At 42.7% G+C, this 25,903-nt stretch overlaps 1 protein-coding gene across 1 annotated transcript in view; it reads left to right on the top strand.

Moving 5' to 3' along the window:
- Positions 1-25,903, top strand: part of MYOM2 (myomesin 2) — a 586,141-nt gene that overhangs the window by 276,389 nt on the left and 283,849 nt on the right. The window contains exon 13 of the mRNA XM_085610818.1: positions 916-969. Coding sequence (XP_085466944.1) covers positions 916-969 — 54 coding nt within the window. The remainder of the gene's footprint in view (positions 1-915; positions 970-25,903) is intronic.

The following is a 25,903-nucleotide window of genomic DNA, read 5'->3' on the forward strand; positions in this document are numbered from 1 at the left end:
CATACAAGCGATCTTTAGTTGGATCCTTGCCTCCAAAGGAAGCCAAGTGAGCGATTTCTGGTCCGTCGAGATGTGGTTGGTCTTCTTAGAACCCGTGATGAGTCTAGTAGCAGCATTTAGAGATGCTCTGATGGGGGCTAAACTGAGTTTAGGCAGTCCGCATAGAGTAGCACTGCCGTATTCTAATCTAGAGATGACAAGTGCTTGGACCGCCGATTTAAAGTCATCTTGGGTAAGGTAGGTTTTGAGTTTCCTGAGGAAAGATAGGTTTTTGAGGGAAAGGCCATGAGGCGAGGGCAGGGGTGTGGAGACAGAGGAGTCAGGAGAGGGCGAGATATTGAGTGCAGCAGATCTTAGATCAGATTCGATTTTAATCGTTTTTTTATTAAAACTGAGAAGAACTAATGACCCCCTGAAACTGATGGGTCCAATTCACAAAGATGTATTTGTAGCTTACCCTTGTAGCACTCCTGGCTTATTCCCTGATTCCAGCAATAAACCAGGAATAAATAGGGTTACTCCAGAAAAAAGAGTAAGTTACAACTGTTCGTTGCTAGATCTTAGATCAGCCCCTGTGTCTTCCCCAACTACATTGACTTACTGTTAACATTGCCATCTGTTTTAAGGTTCTGCTTTAAATAGTAATGATGAAATGATTATATAGATATATATATATATATATATTTGCATGTGCTGTGTATGTGTTCTAGACCTTTTTCGGAGGTCAATATGAAAAACAATAAAATGAAGCTGAAATGTAAAGCAAGCGAAGTCGAGCGCATTTAAATTCGCAGGAATAAACAAATACTAATGAGCACAAAACGTGTTTTATATATTAAAACCACGCAATATGCTATTTTACAGCTTGCAATTAGTACATTTCTCATTTAAAATACTGTACATTTCATTTTGCAGCTATACAGTTTGATGACGGTAAACAGATTGTTATATACCAAGACGACTTGGAAGGTACGATGCTGCGCCAAAGAAATCTAATAATAAAGTTTGCTGCATGTTATTTTTCTGCAAGTTTTGTTGCAAGAAGACAGAGGAGGTCCAATTGTTATTTCATCTTCAGAAACCCGCACAGTAGGGAAAGATTTTAATGACTTCCCAGTTTGCAAATATCTTTACATTGCTAGAAGTAATATTGAGAGGAGTTCTGCTTATTTGGTGCATGTTTCTTGGATATTTGAAGCTTGAACAGAAGGGATCAAATACATTAAAACAAACTACAGCGCCTCTAGCATTTTTATGACCTCCAAGAATAGTAACATAAGTTCTCGTTCTTTCCTTATATCCCAGTTGGCACTCTGGTAAAATATTGCCAACATATTTTGCTGACATGGCAAGCTCAGGAGACTAGTTCGACTTCCACATATGTATTTTCCATCGAAAGTCACATTATAACAGCATGAGTATTTCTCTGCAAATTTCTTTACAGGAATGAAATAATGCAACTTGGTTTATTGTAAATATGAGCATGTGGGCTCAAGTATACTTACATATTTTATTATTATTAAGATGATTATTATTATTATTGTTATTATTATTATTATCATTATCATTCTTATTAAAGCGAGCAGTAAGAACCAGCAGGACTAATGGGACCCGCACAGTGTTCTGTCATCTAACAAAGATCTGCTTGGTGTGAGGTTGCTGTCTCATTTCCAGAACTACAAGGACTACTTTGTGTTAGCACAATGTCTTAATAAATACAATTTTTGATTCTAACCACATGACTTACCTTATATGCGAGGTTGGTAATAAGACAACTATCGTGGTTTAAAAAATGATTAGAAAATAGACAATTGTATGCCAGGGAAGCAGATTTGTAATACATACATAAAGGGCTGGATTCACAAAGGTAATTTACACTGTAGTGTAACACTACATATGGCTGAAAACTGGTAATGCAACACCCACACATAGAAAATAATGAAGGTAGAAATTTTTGAAACACCACTGAGGAAATAATGTTACATTAAATTATAGTTAAAATGCAAATGAATAAATGAATGATAAAAAAGTATTTAATTATAATCTAATTATAAAATATTGAATAACCTATTTTGATTAACAAAATAATGTAGCTAAGTGTTATCATTTATTGTTACATTGTCCTTTAAAATATGTACCATTTGAAAATATTTTTTTCCATTAATCTGTATTTATTTGATGTATGTCATATACTCAGAATGTAGACATCAGCTATGTTTGTTCACTATTGATATCTAATGGTGATATTTACATAAGATTGGTTCCTCCCTGGGTGAGTGGCACTTATATTGTTATGAACTATGTGTAGAAGGAGACTTCCATGAACAATTATAGGTTGACAAGGATGTTAACATATAAAGTTATATCAACCTCTCATATGAGACCTGTCCATATGGAGGCAGGAGCAGAACTACAGCAGTTGAAGTGGTGGCAGCCTGCCAGATTGATGAGGAACTGCCAACACATGACATGCCAAGGTGACAATTCAATGGTGATAATGTATATTTATGTGGCCTTTACATTGGGATACAAAAGGTATGCTGTTCCTAATATGCTGTTCCTAATATCGAGACAAGGGAAATCTGGTTTTATGTGGTCATGAAGTGTAGGAGGATGAGGATTCCTCCTCTTGGAATATAGGGCCCTCACACACCCGGCAAGGTGTCATGCTTCATCATATGGGCTGCTCCTCGTCATGTCGGCACTGCAATACCTGATGGACTCCCTATGAGGGGCTCTTTGGCGGAGATCTTTTATTCCAAATGCCGTTTGGTGCCATGGGGGTGAGGGGCCTAATTAATGTAGATGAAAGTGTGGAGGTGTGTAACCTGAAAGAAATTTTAAAACAGGTAAGGGAGTACCAGCGAAGACTATTTTAATCAATGGGTTTCCCACCCTGATTAAAAGAAACAAAGGCGCATGTCTTAGATTATGTCTCAGGTAGGGCACTCTATTGTGCGGTTAACATGTTTCTCACCTGGTAGCTAAACAATTTGGTAGCGATTCGTCAGGACCTAATAAAATAAAATCTATCTACACGTGGGTGGTTGTATGGTGTGATCTACCCTTTTAAACCAACTAACACATTCTATGTGTAGTACCTGATAGCATATGACCAACCTGGTAAAGGAATAAAAACAGTTATTAGAATCAGGTGTACAGGTATAAACAGAACTCTTGTGTTCCCTGTGTGACAAGCTCACAGCACACAGTAGCGATGACTAAAAACATACGTAACGTGAGTGCAATGTGAGTGACTCTCACAAACATTTTATTGTGAGGATTACACAAGCGCATCTGGTGGAACATCACCATAATTGCAGATGGAATTGATTAACTCACCCTAGTTGGGTTTCTCTATCTACTTCATCGATACCCGGCAGGTATCTCACAAGGAATTTCCTTGTGTGCTGCGTGGGTTGTGGATTAAAAGAAATGCAGGAGTCTTTCAAACTAGTAACGATGTTACAAGGGGTTAACAATAAAATACGGTGAGTAACGGGCTTCGTCGTTACCACGAACAGCCTGGGCATGAGTTGAGTAAGTATTACCTTGCTTCTAAATAACAGCACTAGTACTGGTGTAGGTATAGCATATCTGGTTGATAAATAATCTGAAAACAAATTGTTTGAAGCGGGGCTGGCAGAGCTGTGGGAGTCTAGCGTGATGTTGAGCAGACTAGTTATACAGTGGCCGAGGCTTCCCAATGTATGGGCAAATAATAAAGGTATTTGATCAATATTACCGACAAGAGCACAGTGTATTGTGCCACAGTGAACTAACGTTTTGCAAAGTCCGCCAAAGGCCGGCTGACCTACCCTCTTCTGCCGGGATCGGGAGGTGCCGGGACGTCCAGCAGGCTTGTTTAAATACTGTGAGTGACTCAAGTAGAATTGGCGGGAACCTTCCGGTCTATTCACAGCCTACACTAGACTGTTACAGCTTTTGCAGAAACACGTCGGGGCCATCTTGGAAGATGTTTAATCCAGGTAAAAAATGACTGCCATCTTGGAATGGTTTTTGAGTTTACCCGGTGGTATGGAGCGGTTAGTGTGATTCATTGCGTGTTATTTTCTCATGTGTGCAAAATATTTGAAAAATTCGGGCCTTGATATAATCGTAAACCCATATTTGTATCAGTGGTGTGGGTCAATCAGTTAGTGTGATTCATTGCGTGTTATATTATCGTGTATGCCACATATTTGAGAAATTTAGGCCTTGATATAATCCATATTTGTATCAGTGGTGTGAATCACTCTATGGCTTGCGCTGCTGTATTACCTCATGTATGGTTAGGGGTAGTGCTAAAAGGTAGACAAAAAGTTTGCATTATCGGTTTCTAAGTGTGTCAAGTGTTTAGTGTGCTTCAGAGAATATCTTCATTCAACCCTTATGTGCTGGTTGATAAATGATAGTCCCATCTCTGTTCTTTTGCAAACAGGGCTCCTTTGTTAATCTTGGGGTACGCCTCTAGCATTACCCATTGCAGGGAGTCAGGTGAATGTTGAAGTTGGGAAAAATGTGCACACATTTTTGTGTTGAGCTTGTGACATCGGAAATTACTACGATGTTCTGTGATGTGTGTTTTCAGAGATCTGGTGGTCATACCTATATACCTTAGATCACATGGGCAGGTGATCATATAGATAGAGTTGGATGTATTGCAGTTAGTGTGTGCACATATTTCCCATGTGAAAGAGTCTGAAAAGGTTATGGTTTTGGTAACTTTGGTGAATGCACATACTATGCAAGTTCTGCATGGGTAGTGGCCCTGAACTGGCGGAAGTCCCACAGCTGCCATTGTGACATCTCTTTCTGTGGCTTAGGTCTCGTACATATTAGCATATCTTTAAGATTCTTCGTGCGCTTGAATGCAAATCTAGGAATATCTAATTCCAAGGACCCTGTGTTCAATATGCCTCAGTGTTTTTTAGTCACATTCCTGATTATGTTGGAATCAGGTGTGTAGGTGGTAACACATGTGAGAGTGTCAGTTTGTTCTTTCTCTCTAGGTTCAAGTAGAGCCTCGCGGTTGTTGTTCCTAGCTCTTTGTTTGAGAGTGCAATGTTACGTTGTGGGTATTCTCATCTGCTAAAATTAATAGCCAGCTTGTCTGCCTCAGTTTTGTATTAATCTAGGCTACTACAATTTCTTCGCAGCCTCAAAAATTGACCAGAGGGTAAGTTCACCTTTATTAAATGTGGATGGTGGCTACTAAATAACAACAGGCTGTTGCAGTCTGTAGGTTTTCTGTAGGCTGTTGTGCTGAGGTTGCCATTTGTCAATTTGATGGTGAGGTCAGGAAAGGGATCTGAGTGTGAGATATAGAACTGGTAAACCTCAGGCAGGGGTTTAAGGTATTAATCCAGTTACAGAATTATTTGCAGGTACTCATATCGCCTGACCAGAAAATGACAATATTATTATTATTAATGCAGCTTATAGAGCGCATGGCTACGTCCAACGGAAGTTTCCCGGCGCTAACAGTAGGAGTACAGGCGTGGCCAAAAGGGACCAGGAGGGCTAATGGCCAACGGGGCTTTATGCCCGATCAAACAACCAAGTTTTCAGGGCTTTCCCTGAATCAATAAACCTCTTCCAAAGGAGAAGATTGGTGCGGTAGGCGTTTGAATCTTTGAAGATTAAGTTCTCTTCAAAAGCTGCCATGTAAAAACATGCTACACTCGGGGTGAAGATACTTCCCATGGAAATACCTTAGGTACGGTGGTAGAATTGGCCCTTAAACTGGAAGAAATTCTATGAGTGCGAGTGTAGCGCATTCGAGAATGAAACTGCTGGGAGTGGAAGAGTCCCAGTTGGTACTGTTAAATATCTCCTGTATCACACCCAAGGTTGCCCTCTGGTGGATGTTGGTATAGAGGGCTTCCACATCAGGGGTAATCAACATATTGATGTTGTTAGTGTGTTGAATCTCTGTCATGAGATGTAAAACATTAGCTGTGTCCTTCAGGTAGGAAGGGGTTTGTTTGGCAAATGGCTGTAGAAAATGGTCGCAGAATTTGGACAGCGGTTCAAGTATTGAATCAATACCTGAGACTATGGGTCTTCCTGGGACTGGTGAGGTGCCCTTATGTATCTTTGGCAAGATGTAGAAATACGGTACTTTGGGGTCTTTTTTAATGAGGAAATATGCCTCTTTTTTACTCAACCAGCCTTAGCTTTCTGCTGTAAAGACAATAGCTGTAATAGTCTTGGTCAGTCATGTCATAGGACTACTGGCAATCGGTGTATAGTATTGGCGGTAACTGAGTTGTCTTTGGCATTCTGTGTCATGTTCTTTAGTGGACATGATCACAGTTGCTCTGCCTTTGTCAGGCCTTTTTATAGTAATGGTCGTGTCATTTGCAAGGGAATTGACAGCCATGGAGATATTGTTAAAGTGTCTAGGCATCGTGCTCTTTTCTAAGTCCTTAAGTACAACTTGCTCAATAGTGAGCACCTAATTAGGAACCAACCTGCTGATAGGAGTGAAAGTATAGGGGTTGTGCAAACCTGAGTCATTTGTCTCAGGTGTTGGTTTCCCATGAAAAAGAGCCTTGAGGCGTACCTTGTGGAAGAAATTCTGAATCTTGCATTGCTCTTGAAATGTGTCTGTTCAAGGGATTGGTACGTAACCTAGACCTTTCTGTAGAACTTTATTTTCAATGTCTGTCAATACCCTTTGAGAAAGATTAACTACTAAATTCTCCTCTTGGTGTAGCTCCGAATCTCCACTATGTTCTGTTGTGGTTCCTGCTTTATGGCGCTAGCATTATGACACCTGCAAACTAAATACGATTATGTTAGTGTCAAGGTAGGTCATTTTAAGCTACATATATCTAAGGTGTATAGTTTTGCCAAGCATAGCAGTGACACACACCAGGCTGGGCGACAGGGATGTGCAGTGATTCCAGGACTGGTTACGGTACTGCCATAGATCCTCTGTTGCCTCCAATGTGGCACACACTTTAGCATGATTCACAAAGGCATGTAGTACTTCTTCCTGTACTCATAAATGTTTTTGTAACTCAGCAGAACATATGTAAATCTTGCATTTTCTGCACAAGTCTGAGGGGTAGGGTGTATAGCACTGGAAGGTATATATGTACCAATGTATGTGAGCAGATATGTCTTCTGTTTCTAGAAACATTGATATGTGTTGGAAGTCAGAGGAGTAGTGAAATGTAGAGATCTGTTTATCTCACCTGGCTGGCAGTAGGCGTCCTTGGGACAGGCAGTCCATACAGAGGTCATGGTACTTAGTGTAAAGGATCCCCTCAAGGAGGAGTAGGCGTAGAGAAGTGTGGTATGGGTTCACTACAAAGTAAAGCCGTTACCACTTTTGTCTTGAAAACATTCCATAATCCCTATCCTCTCACCTGCCACTGTTTCTTGAAATGCCCCAGGACGAGTACCTCCACCCCTCAAAGTACTCACACTGTTGTTACCCTCCTGTCACATTGCAGACTTCTCTGCTCCACTAGCGATGTGTTTGGCAGACTATGTGGTTCACTGTATTGGACTATTACACATTTTGCCACAATGTCTTTCTATTCCTCATTGAAGCTCCTCTGCTTGAGTCGGAAGTTCTCCATCATGGCTGCTCTGGCTGTTCTCTGCACTATAGTGTCATGCAGTACAAGGGGAAGATGGTGAACCTAGGGTTTACATTTTTGTGCTTCCACTTGCGATTAATACCAGGTGTGTATTATTTTGCTCGGGCATTTGTTGCGCTTTACAAATCTACAAATCAAATCAAATCAGGTGATACCTGATATAAAGTTAATAGAAGTAGGTTTAATTCAGTTGATATATATAGGCCAACTACCACGCATAAAAGTATTGTGCAATATGTATATTACATCAGAACATAGAACTACAGACAATTGTAGGCTTCTTCAATGTCAGAGCAGTTCTACCTTTACCTATGTGAAATGTAATCATTACAATAAGGTATTTTCCATAGATCTGACAGGGACCTAGGCACCCCTTTTGTCTTACTTCTGGGTGCATTCATGATCATACTAGATGGCACCTACCATACCCCTGATGAATACGACCTGCCTGGTGGTGAACAGGGCTTCAGGTAGGTACATTTTGAGTTGTAAGACCCCTCAGTGAATGCTGGCAATCTGGTTTAAGGAGCTATGAGTCTGACTCTATGCCAAAGGACGTTCAACACACAAGTGTGTACCACTGGCCTAAAGCTGATTGTTGCATCCAGTTGAGATATCTGACTTCACAATTTAAAACATTTGTGAAACTCAATTGCTCCAGTAATATGAAGTCAAAGGTTGTATCTGCGATTTGGCAGAGCCAACCGGGCTGCAAGATGGCCACTCCTTGGAGTGTTCTGCCTGCCAATGCTACAATCCGTTAGGCATCCTTGAATATCCGGCTCCTTCATGACCCCCACCATAATGGTTGCCAGTGGGTAGCTGCAGTGAGTCTGCTCATGCTGCCGGTGGGTCACCTGGATGACTGGGGACCTGCACCCCCTCAGCTCACTCCATGGACGTTGCCGGGGCTAGGAGGCAGCTTGCCCCTTGTGGCTGCTCCATGGGCCACCTCTGCACAGGCCGCTACCTGACTGAACTCCCCCTTGATAGCCATGTGGAGTAGCAACGGGCCGGGCCGGCCCAGCTACCACCTGTGATCTGTGTGAGGCCTTGGGACAATGGGGGCCTAATGCATCATTTACTGGTGCATGGCCTTGTGCCGCTGGCGTGCTGCTGTAGACTTGCTGCATCCCACTGCACTGCCATGGCCCAACAGGAGACTCTGTTTGGCCCAGCGGGCGGAGACTGGCTGCCTTTCTCTGAGGTCAGCCGGAGGATGCATTCTTAGAGTCTGCTGCCCCCCTTCTTGATCCACAGATCCTAAAGGGCCAAATTCCAGCACCATCGACCCCTGGAGGGGGAGCGGGGACACAACAGTGCTGTCTAGATCAGCGGGCCTCAAGGCCCATTGGTGAGTGAGCAGCGCTTTGCATTGCGGCTTCCCCAAGACTTGCGCAGTGTACAGGTGACCCCCTACTAGAGTACCCTGCCATCCAATTGGACCTATAGACTACTGATGCCCATTTGTGCTGCATGGGGGCATGCAGCCTAACTCCTAGCTGGGCGCACACTACACCAGGCCTTGACACTGCCCCAGCATTCCTCATCTGCCTGCGGGATCCCTCCCTGGAGTAGCCGGATGATACATCACAGCAACTTGGGGATCCTACTACGTCTCCTGGGACAATGGATTTCCCTCCTCAACTGATGCATTATTGGACCCAGGCCTACTCATGCCCCCTGCTGTGCACTCTTGGTTGAGGTGGGGCCCAGGTGGAGCTGCTGGACATCCCCGTGCACCATCTCATTCAGCCAGCACCATTGTGATTCCCCCAGCAGCGGCAACCACATGGTAAAACCACGTGCCAGTCTTCCTTCCCTACCGTGGGCCTCCTACCCTTCCACAAGCTGCTGCAACCACTTCATACCAAACAGGAGGCACTGTTCAAGGGGCCGCCGGATCGTCCCCGTGAAGGTTCTCAACAATACAGCAACTTTGAAGAGCTCCTAGTGGATGTAAAGAACAGCCAGAGAGCCTTAGATGCAAAACTCGACCTCTTGACAAGCTGGCGCGACCACATGAAGGAGAGAGTTGGCAAACTTGAGGATCGACTGGACCACTTCGAAGCTCATGTGTCGGCAGCAGACATTGAACAACAATGGTGTGGATTGTGCACTCAAACGATTTCTATGATGCTTTTGTTGTGTGCGTTTAACCCGATCAGTGTGCAATGTTAAAGTTATGCCTGCCCAGCATATAACGTGACAAATGTGGAGTGGCCAAGTCCACACATGTCCAGTAACCTGGACATAACATGCACAACTCTATTTGGTATACATCATATTAAACAGAATATTCAAACTTAGTACATTCTTTCAAATAACTTTACTTTCATCTTACAATATATATTTTCATTGCGTAGTTTGCATTTTTTACAACCCAAAATTCAAATTGCATAAAGAAATATAAAGTTATCACAAAACAATTTTTAAACAAGCAACTGTGCCCAATGCATTTCGAGACTCTTTGGTCTCTTCGTCAGGGGTAAACCTGTAAGAGAAAAGGGAAAATAAATCTGTAGATGTGCAACTAATAAAGATTTGTCTTGCTAATGTATGTGGCTAGTGAATCTCAATGTCTATGTGTCAACTACATCCCCGAGGTGATACCCATCTGTCGCATGCTGCACAAACATACTTACATCCGATTGGATGCTCTGAATAAATCAACAGTGACCCTGGTAACACAAAGATGGCACACAATTTGCTATATTGTTTGAAAAACATAACAGTACATCCGTTTCTAGAAACTCAAAACAAGCCAAATACCGGTAGTTGACCGAATGGACCTGCAGAATTTCCACAGACCATTTCAATGTGTTATGACACCTCTGCAGTGCTATAATGAATCGAGAAAGACAATATTTAATCCACTCTCTACTCCTTATGCTGATGAAACGACATGCGCGAACTCATCATAGTCAGCTAATCATACCTTAAAAGAGGCACGCAAAAACCTTCACCATGTCATGGTCCAATGATAGTAGCCAAGGGGGTTGATCTTGAGGCTGAAAAGACATATATACATGTACCTCGTTACGCTAACTTCAACAGCGGGAGTCATAGACATATGGATTTGCGCTCAGAGTTCTCAGTGACTCACCTTAAAAGCAAATAACAGTCGCATTGCCTCGCGGCAACCACTAAATTTAGACATTGCCCAGGCCACCAACAGCCAGCATCTCCTACACATGGACAAGGTCCTGGAACTCATCAAACCTAAGAACCATGATCTGGAGGCTAGCTCCTGGAGCAATAAACTCCACATCACTGATATTCAAGAGACCAGAGTCATTGACAAAATGGAGGACTATGTGAAGTTGATGCTCCACATGCTCTTCGGAGATGCTCTATCCCTGGTCTTTGTCGTGGAGCGAATTCACTGCTCTCTCGAGCCGCATCCCCCTCTGGGATCCTCGGCCTGTCCCATAGTGGCCACACTATAGGGACTGATATGTGGTACTTCACCTGGCCCATTAGCGCCAATCTGTACAATACTGGGGCAATGCGTTCTCGTTCTACCTGGACTTTACGTTAGCGGTGCAGGCTGCCCACCAGGAATTCCTACCAGCTAAAGAGCATTTATAAAGATATTTGCTGTACTCGTTCTTGCCTGTTAGAAATGGGGGTCTCTAATTGGCAGAGATATGCACCTTTGTCCAAGTAGGGACCTTTGCTTGTAGTCAGGGTAAGGGGGATACATGCTTTATATAACCCCTGCTTACCCCCTTGGTAGCTTGGCACGAGCAGACAGGCTTACCCCAAAGGCAATGTGTAAAGTATTTGTACTTAGAACACCCAGTAACAGAGTGAAAAGAACATAAATCGACACCACACCAGTTTAGAAAAATAAACTATCCTTATCTAAACCATACAAGACCAAAACGTCAAAAACCCAACATACATATATCAAAACTAGCACTTAAAAAACAGTTACTTGCAGAAAAAGCACTTGTAGAAACAAACAGCTCCTCCTATTACAACGTAGTGACAGGCATAAATCCAAAGTAAGGTGCCGACTGTGAGGTGCGCTGCCACAGGCATGGAGTCACATGGACCCCCAAACAACAGTACCTTGGAAAACAAATTCTATGAAGGATGCACAGCATTGTGGAGGTGAGGCATCGGTGCCAAGGTTGAGGCCGGTTGCCTGGTTGCCACGAGGGAGACGAGGCATCGTGTCCACGAGGAGGCGACATGTCGAGCCCAGGACAGGGGAAGACGGCAGCATAGACGGTGAGGTGTCCGTTCCGGTCTCACAATGCGAAGTTGAAGAGTTTGTGAAGTCACCCTCGTCAATTATTGGCTCCTTGATAACAGGATGCCGGCGTTGTCGGTGACGACATTGGTGCAAGCGCTGGAGTCGAGAAGGCCAATAACTCCAGGTGTCAGAAGGCATCAAAGGTCATCGGATCTGTTGTGCAGGTGGGGTGGTGGGTCGTGCAATTCACAAGCAGTGCCCCTGGCCTCGGTGCAGGTCATGGCATCACTGGTGATGTCACTGACAGCATTGAAGTTGTTTTTCTTGCTTTATTTCAATTTCTTCCGGCTCCCAACAGCAGGAACATGCCTCCATAGGCCTAAAACTGGAATAGGTACCTCCTGGCAGGTCAGAATTCCCAGCAGTGGAGTTCAGGGGAGCTGGTGCTGAAGTCTTTGTGTCCCTGAGACTTCAGAACAGGAGGCCAGGACACACAAGCCCTTGAAGATTCTTCTTCAAGGAGGTTACCAGCAAAGTTCCAGTCTGTGCCCTCTTCCTTAGCTGAAGCAGCATCTGCAGGCCAACCCAGCAAAGAGCACAGCAAAGGGGCAGTATTCTTCCTTGAAGCTCGGCAGCTCTTCGCCTTGGCAAAATGTTTCTCTTGATTCCAGAAGAGATCTAATTCTCTGGGGTTTAAGGTCAACTATTTATATCCCATTTTGTCTTTGTTTCCTTTGTGGCAAGGGTCTCTGAGCGCAGTCCAAACCAATTCTGTCCTCTCTAGTGCAGCATCACTACAGGAGATGGAGACAGCATTGTGCAGAGGAGACACTGCCTATTCAGGTGTAAATTAAACTCCTCCTACCACTCTAAAGGCAGCCAATGTCTATTCAGCTCAGCTCCGAATCACCCAGGAAAGGCAGGACACACCTCAAACCCCCTGGTGGCTGTCTACAGTAAATGCACATCCCCAGCGCCTGTCAGTCCAAAATCAGAGTCAATACACAAACAGCAGAGGCACACAGAATGGTAAAACAAGAAAATGCCTACTTTCTAAAATGTGGCATTTTCAAACACACAATTTAAAAATCGTCTCCCTAAAAAGATGTGTTATTAAATTCTGAGTTCAGAGAGCCTGAACTTCACTTCTCTATCTTGTCCCTGTGGAAAGTTATACTTGTAAGATGTCACAAAGTAAATCCCATGTTAGCCTATGGGACCGATAGGTTTTCAATAGTGAAAAACGTATAGTCACACACACCAGTACATGTCCTCCCTTTCACATACACTGCACCATGCCCATGGGGGAATCCTGAGGGGTGTGTTACATGCAAGAAAAGGCAAGGTTAGGGCCTGGCCAGGTCGACATGGCAGTAAAAACTGTGGGCAGACACTGCAGTGGCAGGTCTGAGATACCTTTAAAAGCACACTTGTCTGGGTGGCAAAATTGGTTCTGCAGATTCACTAGTAGTATTTGATTTACAGGCCCTGGCACACTCAGTGCATTCTACTAGGGATTTACCAGTAAATCAAATATGCTAGTCATACATAATCAATCATAATAACAATTTATACAGGGAGCACTTGCACTTTGACACTGATCAGCAGTGCCCAAAGCATGTAAGCCAGCGAAAAGAAAATCTAGCACAGCATCAGAAATGCAGGAGGTAGAGGCAAAAAGTCAGGGAAACCACGCCAAGGATGCCAAGTCTAACACTGCCAAAGTGTCCCTACCTCATGAGGGAAAACCTCACTTCTTCACAGTCACCAAGGCTGCACTCAAGTTTGCGAACCACATCACTGATAGAGAGGCATTGCCTTGGGGGTCTCCAAGGTTCCAGGATGAGCACCACCTCAGTGACAATGACTGATCCCTGCATAAACGCAGTTGTGCACCGACAGCAGCATGCCACTTCACAAGCCCAGATGGTACTGTTTCTTCTATCCATGGTGACACACCTTTGGGGCCAGTTGACTGGCATGCGCGTCCGGCTGCCATACCCTTCAAAGCTATAAAAGCTACCAATCCAAACTGGGAGACTGCTGTTAGACTTGACTGGGGTGTCCACCTGGCTTGCTGCTGTCCTCCTGAATGACTCCCATGCTCCTTGAATGTTCTTGGGATGGGTGCTGGGGTGGAGTAGGGTAGGGGGTAGTGCTTTCAACCATGTTTGGGTGCTGGAGTGGGGAAAGGGTGCGTCTTGTTTATGGGTTTATCTCCCCCAGCTATGTTCTCTGCATGGCTATGCATCATGGAACTGCACCTTCCAGTTGAGGACGGCATTGGCCTTGACTAAGAGTGCCCTACCGCCCCTACCACACAGTGTGATGACCGCCACTAGATGCCAAACTTGGAACATTCATGGGCCTAATGACCGCAGAAAGGCCAGACTGGTACACGCTTACGTCAACGTGCACCCTATAGACATCTGCTATCTCCAAGAGCTCCACTTAAGTCCATCCACTGCTCCCAGGCTGAGTGCAGGGTGGTGTGCTCACACCTACGCGCCCATCTATTCTAATTACATCAGGAGGAGCAATACTCATATGGAAAGGCCTGCCATGGTGGCTACAATACACTTTCTACGACAAACCAAGGGAGATATGTTCTCCTAGCTATTACACTACACAGACACTCCATCATACTGGCCTCATTATATGGCCCTAATATAGATAGCACCGAATTCTTCTCCGAGGTATGGAGATTGATCACTAGCTTGGGTCCGGGTGCAATCATTATGGGAGACAACTTCAACGTGGTACTTGATGGGGTGGTGGACTGTTCGGGCCCTCCTAGGCATTCCAATCCTAACACAGTGGCATAGCTTCACACACTCAGGCACAATACATTCACTTTTGGCTCTACCCCACACAATTCCAACCACGACCAGCTATTGTGCCGGATCACATGGCGCCCTGACCTTTTTATCACTGCTGTATTCAAGCCAGGCTAATCACTGCAGACTGAGATCAACATGGTGTAGTGCCTGAGAAGGGCATGGGATGCCATGCAATGACATACCAGGCTACCCTTCCTGTACGCACCCACAAATCCCATTTAGTGCAACCCCCTACTGCCATCTTTGCAGGACAAGGGTGTGGGGAAAAGGCCTCACAACCTTTTCAGATCTATACCCAGACGACCACTTTCTACCCCCATGTGCTCCAGACGGACCATCACCTCCCACAACACTTGTGATACTCCTTTACCACCAGCTCCAACCCGCCGGTCGCGTGATCCATGTCACCTTTCCCACCCCTACCCTCACACTGCAAGCCCTTGAACACATACCTAGCAACCCATCTTCACGCAAATGGTCACGCGCCTCTACTCCATCATGCAAAACACGGCGCCTATCTTGTTCCCAGCAGCCCACACCACATGGGATTCATACATATCCCTCCAATCACTGATGTACAATGGGCCTTCTGCTGTGGTTAAAGAGTGGCACTTTTCCCCAACTACTGAGTGAGCCTCATTCACTTCCAGTTTCTCTACAGACTCTATCGCAATTCAGTGCAACTCCACTGCATGTGTTTGGTGGCAGATGTGCACTGCCTGCGCTGCGCATCGGGTATCCTTCTTGCACTCTGCCTATTAGTGCCTACACCTAGTGGACTTTTGGATGAGGGTATTCTCCGCTGTGCTCACTAATATGGGACACTCTCTTCCTAGGACCCCCCTGGTCGGCATCCTGGGATAGGTCAGGGACTTACCCCCTAAAGTCCGCTGTATCACCGCCATGATTCTATTCCTGACTAAATGCCGAATGTCCATTCACGGGGGCGAAGTCCCGCCCCCACGATGAAGACATGGCTACAAGATGCTGCTAACTGTCAGGAGCTACTCTCCAACATCTGGGAGCTCATACCATCACTATCACATTCTAAAGACATTTAGGACCCATTCTACATTCCTGAGACAGAGAAACACTTCACCTCAACTGGCTGAAGGTGATCCACCACTCAACGATGTCCCCCATGTATCAAACACGAGCAGCACAGCTACCACGTAACCAAACTTCATATGACCTCTGCGTGCTGGGTGATTAGGGAAATCCATGCTTCTTGGTCAATTGGTCTTGGGTCATGCTATGGACTGCGCTCAATGTGGACGATGTGGGTCTGCACCTGCTGTATATGTGTACCTCCACTGATGGGACAAAGTACTGATTCTCCTTGTACTTAATCTACTATCAAGTCAAGCCCCCTGCTACCCCACTCTTGATGTTGTTGCATTGATGTCTTTTCTTATAAATGTTCATACATATTTTTTTGTTTTAAGTTGTATCTGGATTGGGCTCAACATGTTTGGATTAACTTTGTTGGAGACCCTGGGAAACATGCTGTTTGGAACTAAATAGGCTATGTGCAAGCCCCAGCTGTGATGTTAAATAACACACCTTTATCAAATATAAAACCTACAAATATTGACCTTATGTGCTGCAAAATATTTAATTATCATGTACAAGAAGGTTTCTTTAATTAGAAAATGTTTTGCAGATGGTTTAATATCTGCACCCTTCCGGAAAAATTAAGTGAATTCGGTCCTCTTTGTAAGAGTTGCCATGGCTAACTTCTCACTGAAATCAAGTCCACCCAGCAATCTAGTTATGTACACATCATTGTAGTGACTGCAGGGTTCAGTTTTCATAAATCATTATTAATTTACACTTACTTCAAAACTCCTGAAATATATTTTGCAGCAGGGCCAGCTGTGCTGCAGAACTTAGCGATCCAAAACCAAAAATTATTTGTGCAATTAATTTGAACAAGATCTCTAGGTACCTTGATTTAAATCGAGATTTTCGGGTTTGAGGTGATTTTTGTTTCAAACACTTTTAAATTTGAAGGATAAAGGTTCCCCTGGCTGGAAAACAGGTGTTTATAGCAGGCTCATGCCTCACTCTCCCTTAAAGAGAATCGGTAGATTGGCAGGTGACAACAGTAGAAGAAGCACTTTTTAGCAAAAACAAATTAGGAGGAAGGGGGTACAGTGGCTCATTCCAGATGTATGTCACTTATGCAAATGCAGAACGCACTGCTGAGGACTGAGCACAGGTTATCACATATATGGTCCCTTCAGAGTTCACAGCGCTTTCTAGTTGTTGGGTTGCCTCCAACCTTCAAGATGTAAGTATGTCAGTAGTTCATCCGTGAATGCAAATTTCAGACGGGCGTGTCTAAAATACTAGAACAGTTATTCTGAATCTATCTTTTGATTTGTGAGTTTTAAGTAAAACGTATACAATTAAGTAAATGTCACATCATTTGCTGCCCCTAAATCTATTTATCAAATTAAGGTTTCAATCAGATTTCCATATATGGACGAGTTAGGATACAAGCTGTCACTGTTTTCAGAGAGATATGTTTCTGAGCTGTGGGTATAAAAGTGCTGCAAAACCTATGGCAGGATACCTTGTACTTCTACAGTTAATTTGCAATAATTTATTATTAGGTTTAGAGCTTATACTTCCAGAATATCAAGTTTTAAATATTATACTAGCAATATCTTAGACCGGATAATGCCTGCCAAAATATTGTGAATTTATATGTGTATAGGTAAGTATAGATGTACAACATTGAACTTCCAAAAAATATGCCATCATCATATATGTATGTCTTAAAGGTACATAAAGGTGCAGTTGAGAATAGTACATTTATAATTAGCCGATATACACTTACCTTTACAATATTTTGGAAGTTGGTATTCTGGCTATGCTATTGCTATTTTTGTAGCGCAATATTTATGTGCTTAATATTTTGACATACAACCACTCCCAATGTCATCTTAGTGCTTCAACTTCAAGTCAGGTCAGAAGTGCTTTTGAAGAGTCTGTGGTAGAAGTGAATGCCAATGCTACATGTCATGGCGTAGGCAGGACACCAAACAACAGCAGTGATCAGAAAACTAGAGGTCAAATAACAAATTAGCTGGGGCATGCCATGGACGTCAGGCATTTAGTGCAATAAAGCAATCTGATAACATGGAGAATGGAAGAAATTAAATATACTAATATCAGGATAGAAAGGCGATATAAAAAGTGCAACATCATCAATTTGAAAAAACTGCTGTTAATGAAACAGTGTGCTTGTTCAATGTACAAATCAATGTGGAAATCAAAGGTGGCAATTAAAACTAGTTGATTCTGGAGCAAGGATAACCATGACAGCAATCATTTGTTTTCAAATGGTGTGGGTTAATAGGGAATTTAAACATCCAAACAGGTCTCCAGTTTCTTATGAAAGAAAAAGCATTGAGTTGGTGATTTTTTTAAAGATGTTCTTGAGTTTGAAGGCAGACATATCCTAAGAAATATTTATGTAGTAGACAAAGACTTAAATATTCTGGTTTTGTTTCGCCAGTGTCTTGGTGGAATGATTTTAAGGCCTAGCACCAAAGAGCAAACTAAGGTTATTCATGACTGGGAATGGATTGACATTTTAATTGAGCCAGTTCCCTAAGGATTTTTCAGGGTCCTTAAGCAAGATAACTAGATTCAAACACAAGATCAGAATAAAAGACTATGCTTTTTATATGAGCATAAACTGTGAGATGTTCCATTTAGCAGCAAGGAACTAGCTAAGCCTGCCTTTTGGCCTTCTCTTTCAGTAGTGGCATGCAAACAGATTGGTTAACTGAGGGTTTGTGTTAAGTTTGAATAGGGAACTGTGGGAGGACTGTCACTTGTTTCTTAAAGTCAATGAGATATTGGCTGAACTTGGTGGAACTAAATGGTCTTCTAAGTTTGCTCTGGCTACGCATATCGACAGGTTGAACTTGAGCCAGATTCACGTAATTTTACAGCATTTGTCTCTCCATTCTGGTCTTTTGCATTTTGTTGAATTCCTTTTAGGTGGGCTTCAGCAGTGTCTGTGTTTGAGAGGATTATGGATCACATGCTCAACGATATCAAATGAGTCATTGTCTTCCAAGATGATGTTTTGATTTCTGCTTCCACCAGGTTAGAGCATGATAGCATTTTGGCATAGGTACTCCACTAGCTGCAACCAATACTGGTCACTCTGCATAAGATGCAATGAATATAATACATTATAACATTGTACATACACATCTATATGGCTATATTAAATTTACCACACATCATCCCTTTATACAATAACTAAGACAATTAAGTAAATGTCACCTCATTTGCTGCCCCTAAATCTATTTATCAAATTAAGGTTTCAATCAGATTTCCATATATGGACGAGTTAGGATACAAGCTGTCACTGTTTTCAGAGAGATATGTTTCTGAGCTGAGGGTATAAAAGTGCTGCAAAACCTATGGCAGGATACCTTGTACTTCTACAGTTAATTTGCAATAATTTATTATTAGAGTTTAGAGCTTATACTTCCAGAATATCAAGTTTTAAATATTATACTAGCAATATCTTAGACCGGATAATGCCTGCCAAAATATTGTGAATTTATATGTGTATAGGTAAGTATAGATGTACAACATTGAACTTCCAATAAATATGCCATCATCATATATGTATGTCTTAAAGGTACATAAAGGTGCAGTTGAGAATAGTACATTTATAATTAGCCGATATACACTTACCTTTACAATATTTTGGAAGTTGGTATTCTGGCTATGCTATTGCTATTTTTGTTGCGCAATATTTATGTGCTTAATATTTTGACATACAACCACTCCCAATGTCATCTTAGTGCTTCAACTTCAAGTCAGGTCAGAAATGCTTTTGAAGAGTCTGTGGTAGTAGTGAATGCCAATGCTACATGTCATGGCGTAGGCAGGACACCAAACAACAGCAGTGATCAGAAAACTAGAGGTCAAATAACAAATTAGCTGGGGCATGCCATGGACGTCAGGCATTTAGTGCAATAAAGCAATCTGATAACATGGAGAATGGAAGAAATTAAATATACTAATATCAGGATAGAAAGGCGATATAAAAAGTGCAACATCATCAATTTGAAAAAACTGCTGTTAATGAAACAGTGTGCTTGTTCAATGTACAAATCAATGTGGAAATCAAAGGTGGCAATTAAAACTAGTTGATTCTGGAGCAAGGATAACCATGACAGCAATCATTTGTTTTCAAATGGTGTGGGTTAATAGGGAATTTAAACATCCAAACAGGTCTCCAGTTTCTTATGAAAGAAAAAGCATTGAGTTGGTGATTTTTTTAAAGATGTTCTTGAGTTTGAAGGCAGACATATCCCAAGAAATATTTATGTAGTAGACAAAGACTTAAATATTCTGGTTTTGTTTCGCCAGTGTCTTAGTGGAATGATTTTAAGGCCTAGCACCAAAGAGCAAACTAAGGTTATTCATGACTGGGAATGGATTGACATTTTAATTGAGCCAGTTCCCTAAGGATTTTTCAGGGTCCTTAAGCAAGATAACTAGATTCAAACACAAGTTCAGAATAAAAGACTATGCTTTTTATATGAGCATAAACTGTGAGATGTTCCATTTAGCAGCAAGGAACTAGCTAAGCCTGCCTTTTGGCCTTCTCTTTCAGTAGTGGCATGCAAACAGATTGGTTAACTGAGGGTTTGTGTCAAGTTTGAATAGGGAACTGTGGGAGGACTGTCACTTGTTTCTTAAAGTCAATGAGATATTGGCTGAACTTGGTGGAACTAAATGGTCTTCTAAGTTTGCTCTGGCTACGCATATCGACAGGTTGAACTTGAGCCAGATTCACGTAATTTTACAGCATTTGTCTCTCCATTCTGGTCTTTTGCATTTTGTTGAATTCCTTTTAGGTGGGCTTCAGCAGTGTCTGTGTTTGAGAGGATTATGGATCACATGCTCAACGATATCAAATGAGTCATTGTCTTCCAAGATGATGTTTTGATTTCTGCTTCCACCAGGTTAGAGCATGATAGCATTTTGGCATAGGTACTCCACTAGCTGCAACCAATACTGGTCACTCTGCATAAGATGCAATGAATATAATACATTATAACATTGTACATACACATCTATATGGCTATATTAAATTTACCACACATCATCCCTTTATACAATAACTAAGACAATTAAGTAAATGTCACCTCATTTGCTGCCCCTAAATCTATTTATCAAATTAAGGTTTCAATCAGATTTCCATATATGGACGAGTTAGGATACAAGCTGTCACTGTTTTCAGAGAGATATGTTTCTGAGCTGTGGGTATAAAAGTGCTGCAAAACCTATGGCAGGATACCTTGTACTTCTACAGTTAATTTGCAATAATTTATTATTAGAGTTTAGAGCTTATACTTCCAGAATATCAAGTTTTAAATATTATACTAGCAATATCTTAGACCGGATAATGCCTGCCAAAATATTGTGAATTTATATGTGTATAGGTAAGTATAGATGTACAACATTGAACTTCCAATAAATATGCCATCATCATCATATATGTATGTCTTAAAGGTACATAAAGGTGCAGTTGAGAATAGTACATTTATAATTAGCCGATATACACTTACCTTTACAATATTTTGGAAGTTGGTATTCTGGCTATGCTATTGCTATTTTTGTTGCGCAATATTTATGTGCTTAATATTTTGACATACAACCACTCCCAATGTCATCTTAGTGCTTCAACTTCAAGTCAGGTCAGAAATGCTTTTGAAGAGTCTGTGGTAGTAGTGAATGCCAATGCTACATGTCATGGCGTAGGCAGGACACCAAACAACAGCAGTGATCAGAAAACTAGAGGTCAAATAACAAATTAGCTGGGGCATGCCATGGACGTCAGGCATTTAGTCCAATAAAGCAATCTGATAACATGGAGAATGGAAGAAATTAAATATACTAATATCAGGATAGAAAGGCGATATAAAAAGTGCAACATCATCAATTTGAAAAAACTGCTGTTAATGAAACAGTGTGCTTGTTCAATGTACAAATCAATGTGGAAATCAAAGGTGGCAATTAAAACTAGTTGATTCTGGAGCAAGGATAACCATGACAGCAATCATTTGTTTTCAAATGGTGTGGGTTAATAGGGAATTTAAACATCCAAACAGGTCTCCAGTTTCTTATGAAAGAAAAAGCATTGAGTTGGTGATTTTTTTAAAGATGTTCTTGAGTTTGAAGGCAGACATATCCTAAGAAATATTTATGTAGTAGACAAAGACTTAAATATTCTGGTTTTGTTTCGCCAGTGTCTTAGTGGAATGATTTTAAGGCCTAGCACCAAAGAGCAAACTAAGGTTATTCATGACTGGGAATGGATTGACATTTTAATTGAGCCAGTTCCCTAAGGATTTTTCAGGGTCCTTAAGCAAGATAACTAGATTCAAACACAAGATCAGAATAAAAGACTATGCTTTTTATATGAGCATAAACTGTGAGGTGTTCCATTTAGCAGCAAGGAACTAGCTAAGCCTGCCTTTTGGCCTTCTCTTTCAGTAGTGGCATGCAAACAGATTGGTTAACTGAGTACATTGTACATACACATCTATATGGCTATATTAAATTTACCACACATCATCCCTTTATACAATAACTAAGACGGACGCAAGTACATATACTCAATAATAATAATGTTCTATATACACATAGCCATGACAGATACTAACTAACCAAACTAACAAAGTTTTTCCTATACATTACAACTTATTTACTGTTAACCATTCCAGATGTGAATGATACACATAAGTGCTATATGACCTGGGGTGGAGATTTACCCACCACGGATACCTCAGCAATATCCTTTGAAGAATTTTGGAGTGTTCACAATTCTGCCACATCTCCTTGGCTCCAAACATTTCTGAGACTTTTCCTCATTCTTCTCAGCTTCTTGTGCATCCGTCATTACAATGTCAGACATTCCTTTCTCTACAATGACAATCCTGTTCAGATTCTAAATTCTTTACATTTTCCGTCTTTACTGCATGCGTAAATAATTTGATCACAGATAGGCTTGAGGTATATAGGCCCATCTTTCATTTGTTTCGGGTTTCTGATTCTGACTATATCACCTCTCTACATCTTTGTTACTTTTACATGTTTCTTGTCAAACTATCATTTGCATATGATTATGTTAATCCTTTCTCTCTCTTTCTCTAATTATTATTCGGTGCATCACTTCAACACTTCTAATTCAATCATGAAGAATATAACATTAAATTCAATTTCATGCACCAAAATAGTTCAAATTGAACTTTTCTATCCTCAATAAAACTGATTGTGTCCAGCTACTCCCACTGGCCTTAGATAGGTGACGTTAGACCTGGCATCCTTGGCGTGGTTTTCCCTGATTTTTTTGCATCTACCTCCTACATTTTTTACACTGTGATGGATTTCCTTTTGCTGGTTTAGATGCTTTGGGCACTTTGCCACTGCTGATCAGTGCCAAAGTGCAAGTGCTCCCTGGTTAAATGATTACTGTGATTGGTTACCCATGATTGGCATATTTTTTTTAACAGTAGGTCCCTAGTAAAGAGCACTGAGTGTGCCAGGGCGGGTGATTCAAATGCTGCTAGTGGGCCTGCAGCACTGATTGTGCCACCCACATGAGTAGCCCTAAAATGGTGTCTCAGGCTTGCCACTGCAGTGCCTGTGCACAGTCTGTGAACTACCATGTTGTCCTGGCCAGTGTACACACTTGCCAGGCTTGACCCTTCCCTTTTCTTCCACACTGGACACCCCTATGGTAGGTACAAGGTAGCCCCTCTGGGCAGGGTGCAGTGTATGTGAAAGGAAGGACATGTACTAGTGTGGGTAATATGTCCTGATAGTGAAATACTGCCAATTTCGTTTTTCACTAGTGAAAGGCTATCTTGCCTATAGGATAACATGGGGAATGCTGTGTAACCTCTTTACCTGCATATCTTCCCATAATGGCAAGATAGACATATGGAATCTGGTATCCCTGAACTCAGAATTTAATAACACATCTTTTAGTGAAGGTGGTTTTTAAATTCTAAGTTTGGAAATAGCACTTTTAGAAAGTGGCTATTTTCTTGTTCAGCCTTTCTGTGTGCCTCTGCCTGTTTGTGGATTGACTGTCTGCTTTGTGAGTGACCGGGTTTGAGGGTGGCTCCAGGAGACTGGGTGAGTCAGCACTAGACTGAATAGACCCACCTGCATGTAGAGTGGTGGGGAGGAGTAGCACCTGGGTCTGAATAGGGCTGTGCCTGCCTTCCACAATGCTGGCTCCTCCTCCAGCGGTGTGTCTCATGGCCCTGGCCTACACTCACAAAGGAAGATGATGTGCCCTGGCAGAGTGCACCCCAAACTGGTTTGGACTGGGTCCAGGACCCCTCATACAGGAAGAACAAAGACTTTTGGAGTAGAGCTGAGACCCCTGTAAAAGTAGATTGGGAAACTTTGTGATCAAGAAGGAATCCCTGCCAAAGAAGAACAGCCAGGAAGACTGAGGAAAAGTGCTGCCATTGCTGAATGTCTGGGAGCTGACCTGCAGTTGCTGTGATTACTGAGGAAGAGGACCAAGGAACTGTCTGCTGTGTGCTGTGTCCCCCTTACTTGAAGAGGAGCTGTGCTGTGTGCTTTGCGACCCTCTGAAGTCCACCTATCTCCAAGGGCCTGCGCAGAGCTGGCCTCCTGTTACAAAACTCAGGGACACAAAAGTTTGCAGGAGAACATCTGGCCCTCGCTGGGGGCGTGTGTCTTAACCCCATCGTGGTTGTTACAAGCATGTGGTTAAGTGTCACCACCTGCCTGCTCTCGCCTGCTCGTGGCTGTGAAGAGGCCAGGGAGAATTGTGCTAATTTCACCGCCATCGGCCCGTGCGCCGCAAGTGCCTTGTGTGAATTTCACCGCCGCTGTCTCATGAGCCAGCCCATCCTGCCGTCTATTTCACCACCGCCGGCCCGGGAGAGTGTGCGCACTTCGTATGTTGCCCGGAGGCTCAGGGTCGATTTCACCGTGCTGAAGAGAAACCGCGGAGCGTCGCCTAGCAACGGGGAGGCTCATCTGCAAAGAGCCCGTTGGAATCTCCGAGCGTGACGAAGCCCCGCAGCTGACTGAAGAATCGCCAGCCATGCAGGAGAGGAAACAACCCCCAGGTAACGCTTGGGCTGCCATTCCGAGTGCAGCATGCCTGTTAGCCTGGGGCGGGTTGTAAGCCTGCGAGGAGTTGGCGGCTGGGGTTCAGAGAGGCAGCATCCTCTTTGTGATTTGCGCGCACTCGCGCCTCGTGAAAGGGGGTGATTTTTAAGAGTGAGCAACCTGGCGCGAAGGGGACAGTTACCAGCCAGCTGCAAGGTGATTGCAAGAAGCAAAGGCCATATTTAGAGACAGCATCCTCTTTGTGACTGGCGAGCACTCGCGCATCGCCACGGGCGAGATTTAAGAGACAACAAAGGCAAAATTCGGGAGAAGCATCCTTTTTGGTGATTTGAATACAGCGTTCTTTTTGGTGATCTGAATACAACGTTCTATTTGGTGATTTGAATACAGCGTTCTTTTTGGTCATTTCCCCACAAGTGAAATTGTGCAAGCCCTGGTAGCACATCCCGTGCTACGAGTACAGCAGGGTAGCTAGCGATAAAGGCACCACATTTAAAGATTCCCCAAGCTAGGGGCAGGAGTCCTACAGCCTTAAGGACTCAACCAATCCAAGTAAATTTAGCAGTGAACTTTTTCCACAAAAGAACATTACTAAAGTGAACTCTCTTTTTCATAAGAGAACATATTTAATGTCGTTTTAACCTGCCTAATCTATTTAAAGATAACTTTATTGTTATAAACAACCTGAGTGGTGTCCATTTGTGGTGTTTCACTATATTACTATGAGTGTTGGTACAAATACTTTACACATTGCCTTGGGGATAAGCCTGCCTGCTCGTGCCAAGCTACCAAGGGGGTGAGCAGGGGTTATCAACAGTGTGTGTCCCCCTTACTCTGACTAGAAGCAAGGGTCCCTATTTGGACAAAGGTATTTACCTCTGCCAACTAGAGATCCCCATATCTAGCAGTTGAATTTCTCAATGTGTATTATATTTCTTTTCTCTAAGAAAACGTCCATCTCTTCAGATCCTAGTTGTTCTCCATTATCAGTTAAAAATGAATTGGCCTTTTCTATCAGCTATCGGTCCTAAAATATCGATTGCAACATCTTACTACAGCTTTTCTGGTAGATGTCT

Source organism: Triturus cristatus, chromosome 6 (assembly GCF_964204655.1).
Source record: "Triturus cristatus chromosome 6, aTriCri1.1, whole genome shotgun sequence".
Taxonomy (NCBI): Eukaryota; Metazoa; Chordata; class Amphibia; order Caudata; family Salamandridae; genus Triturus; species Triturus cristatus.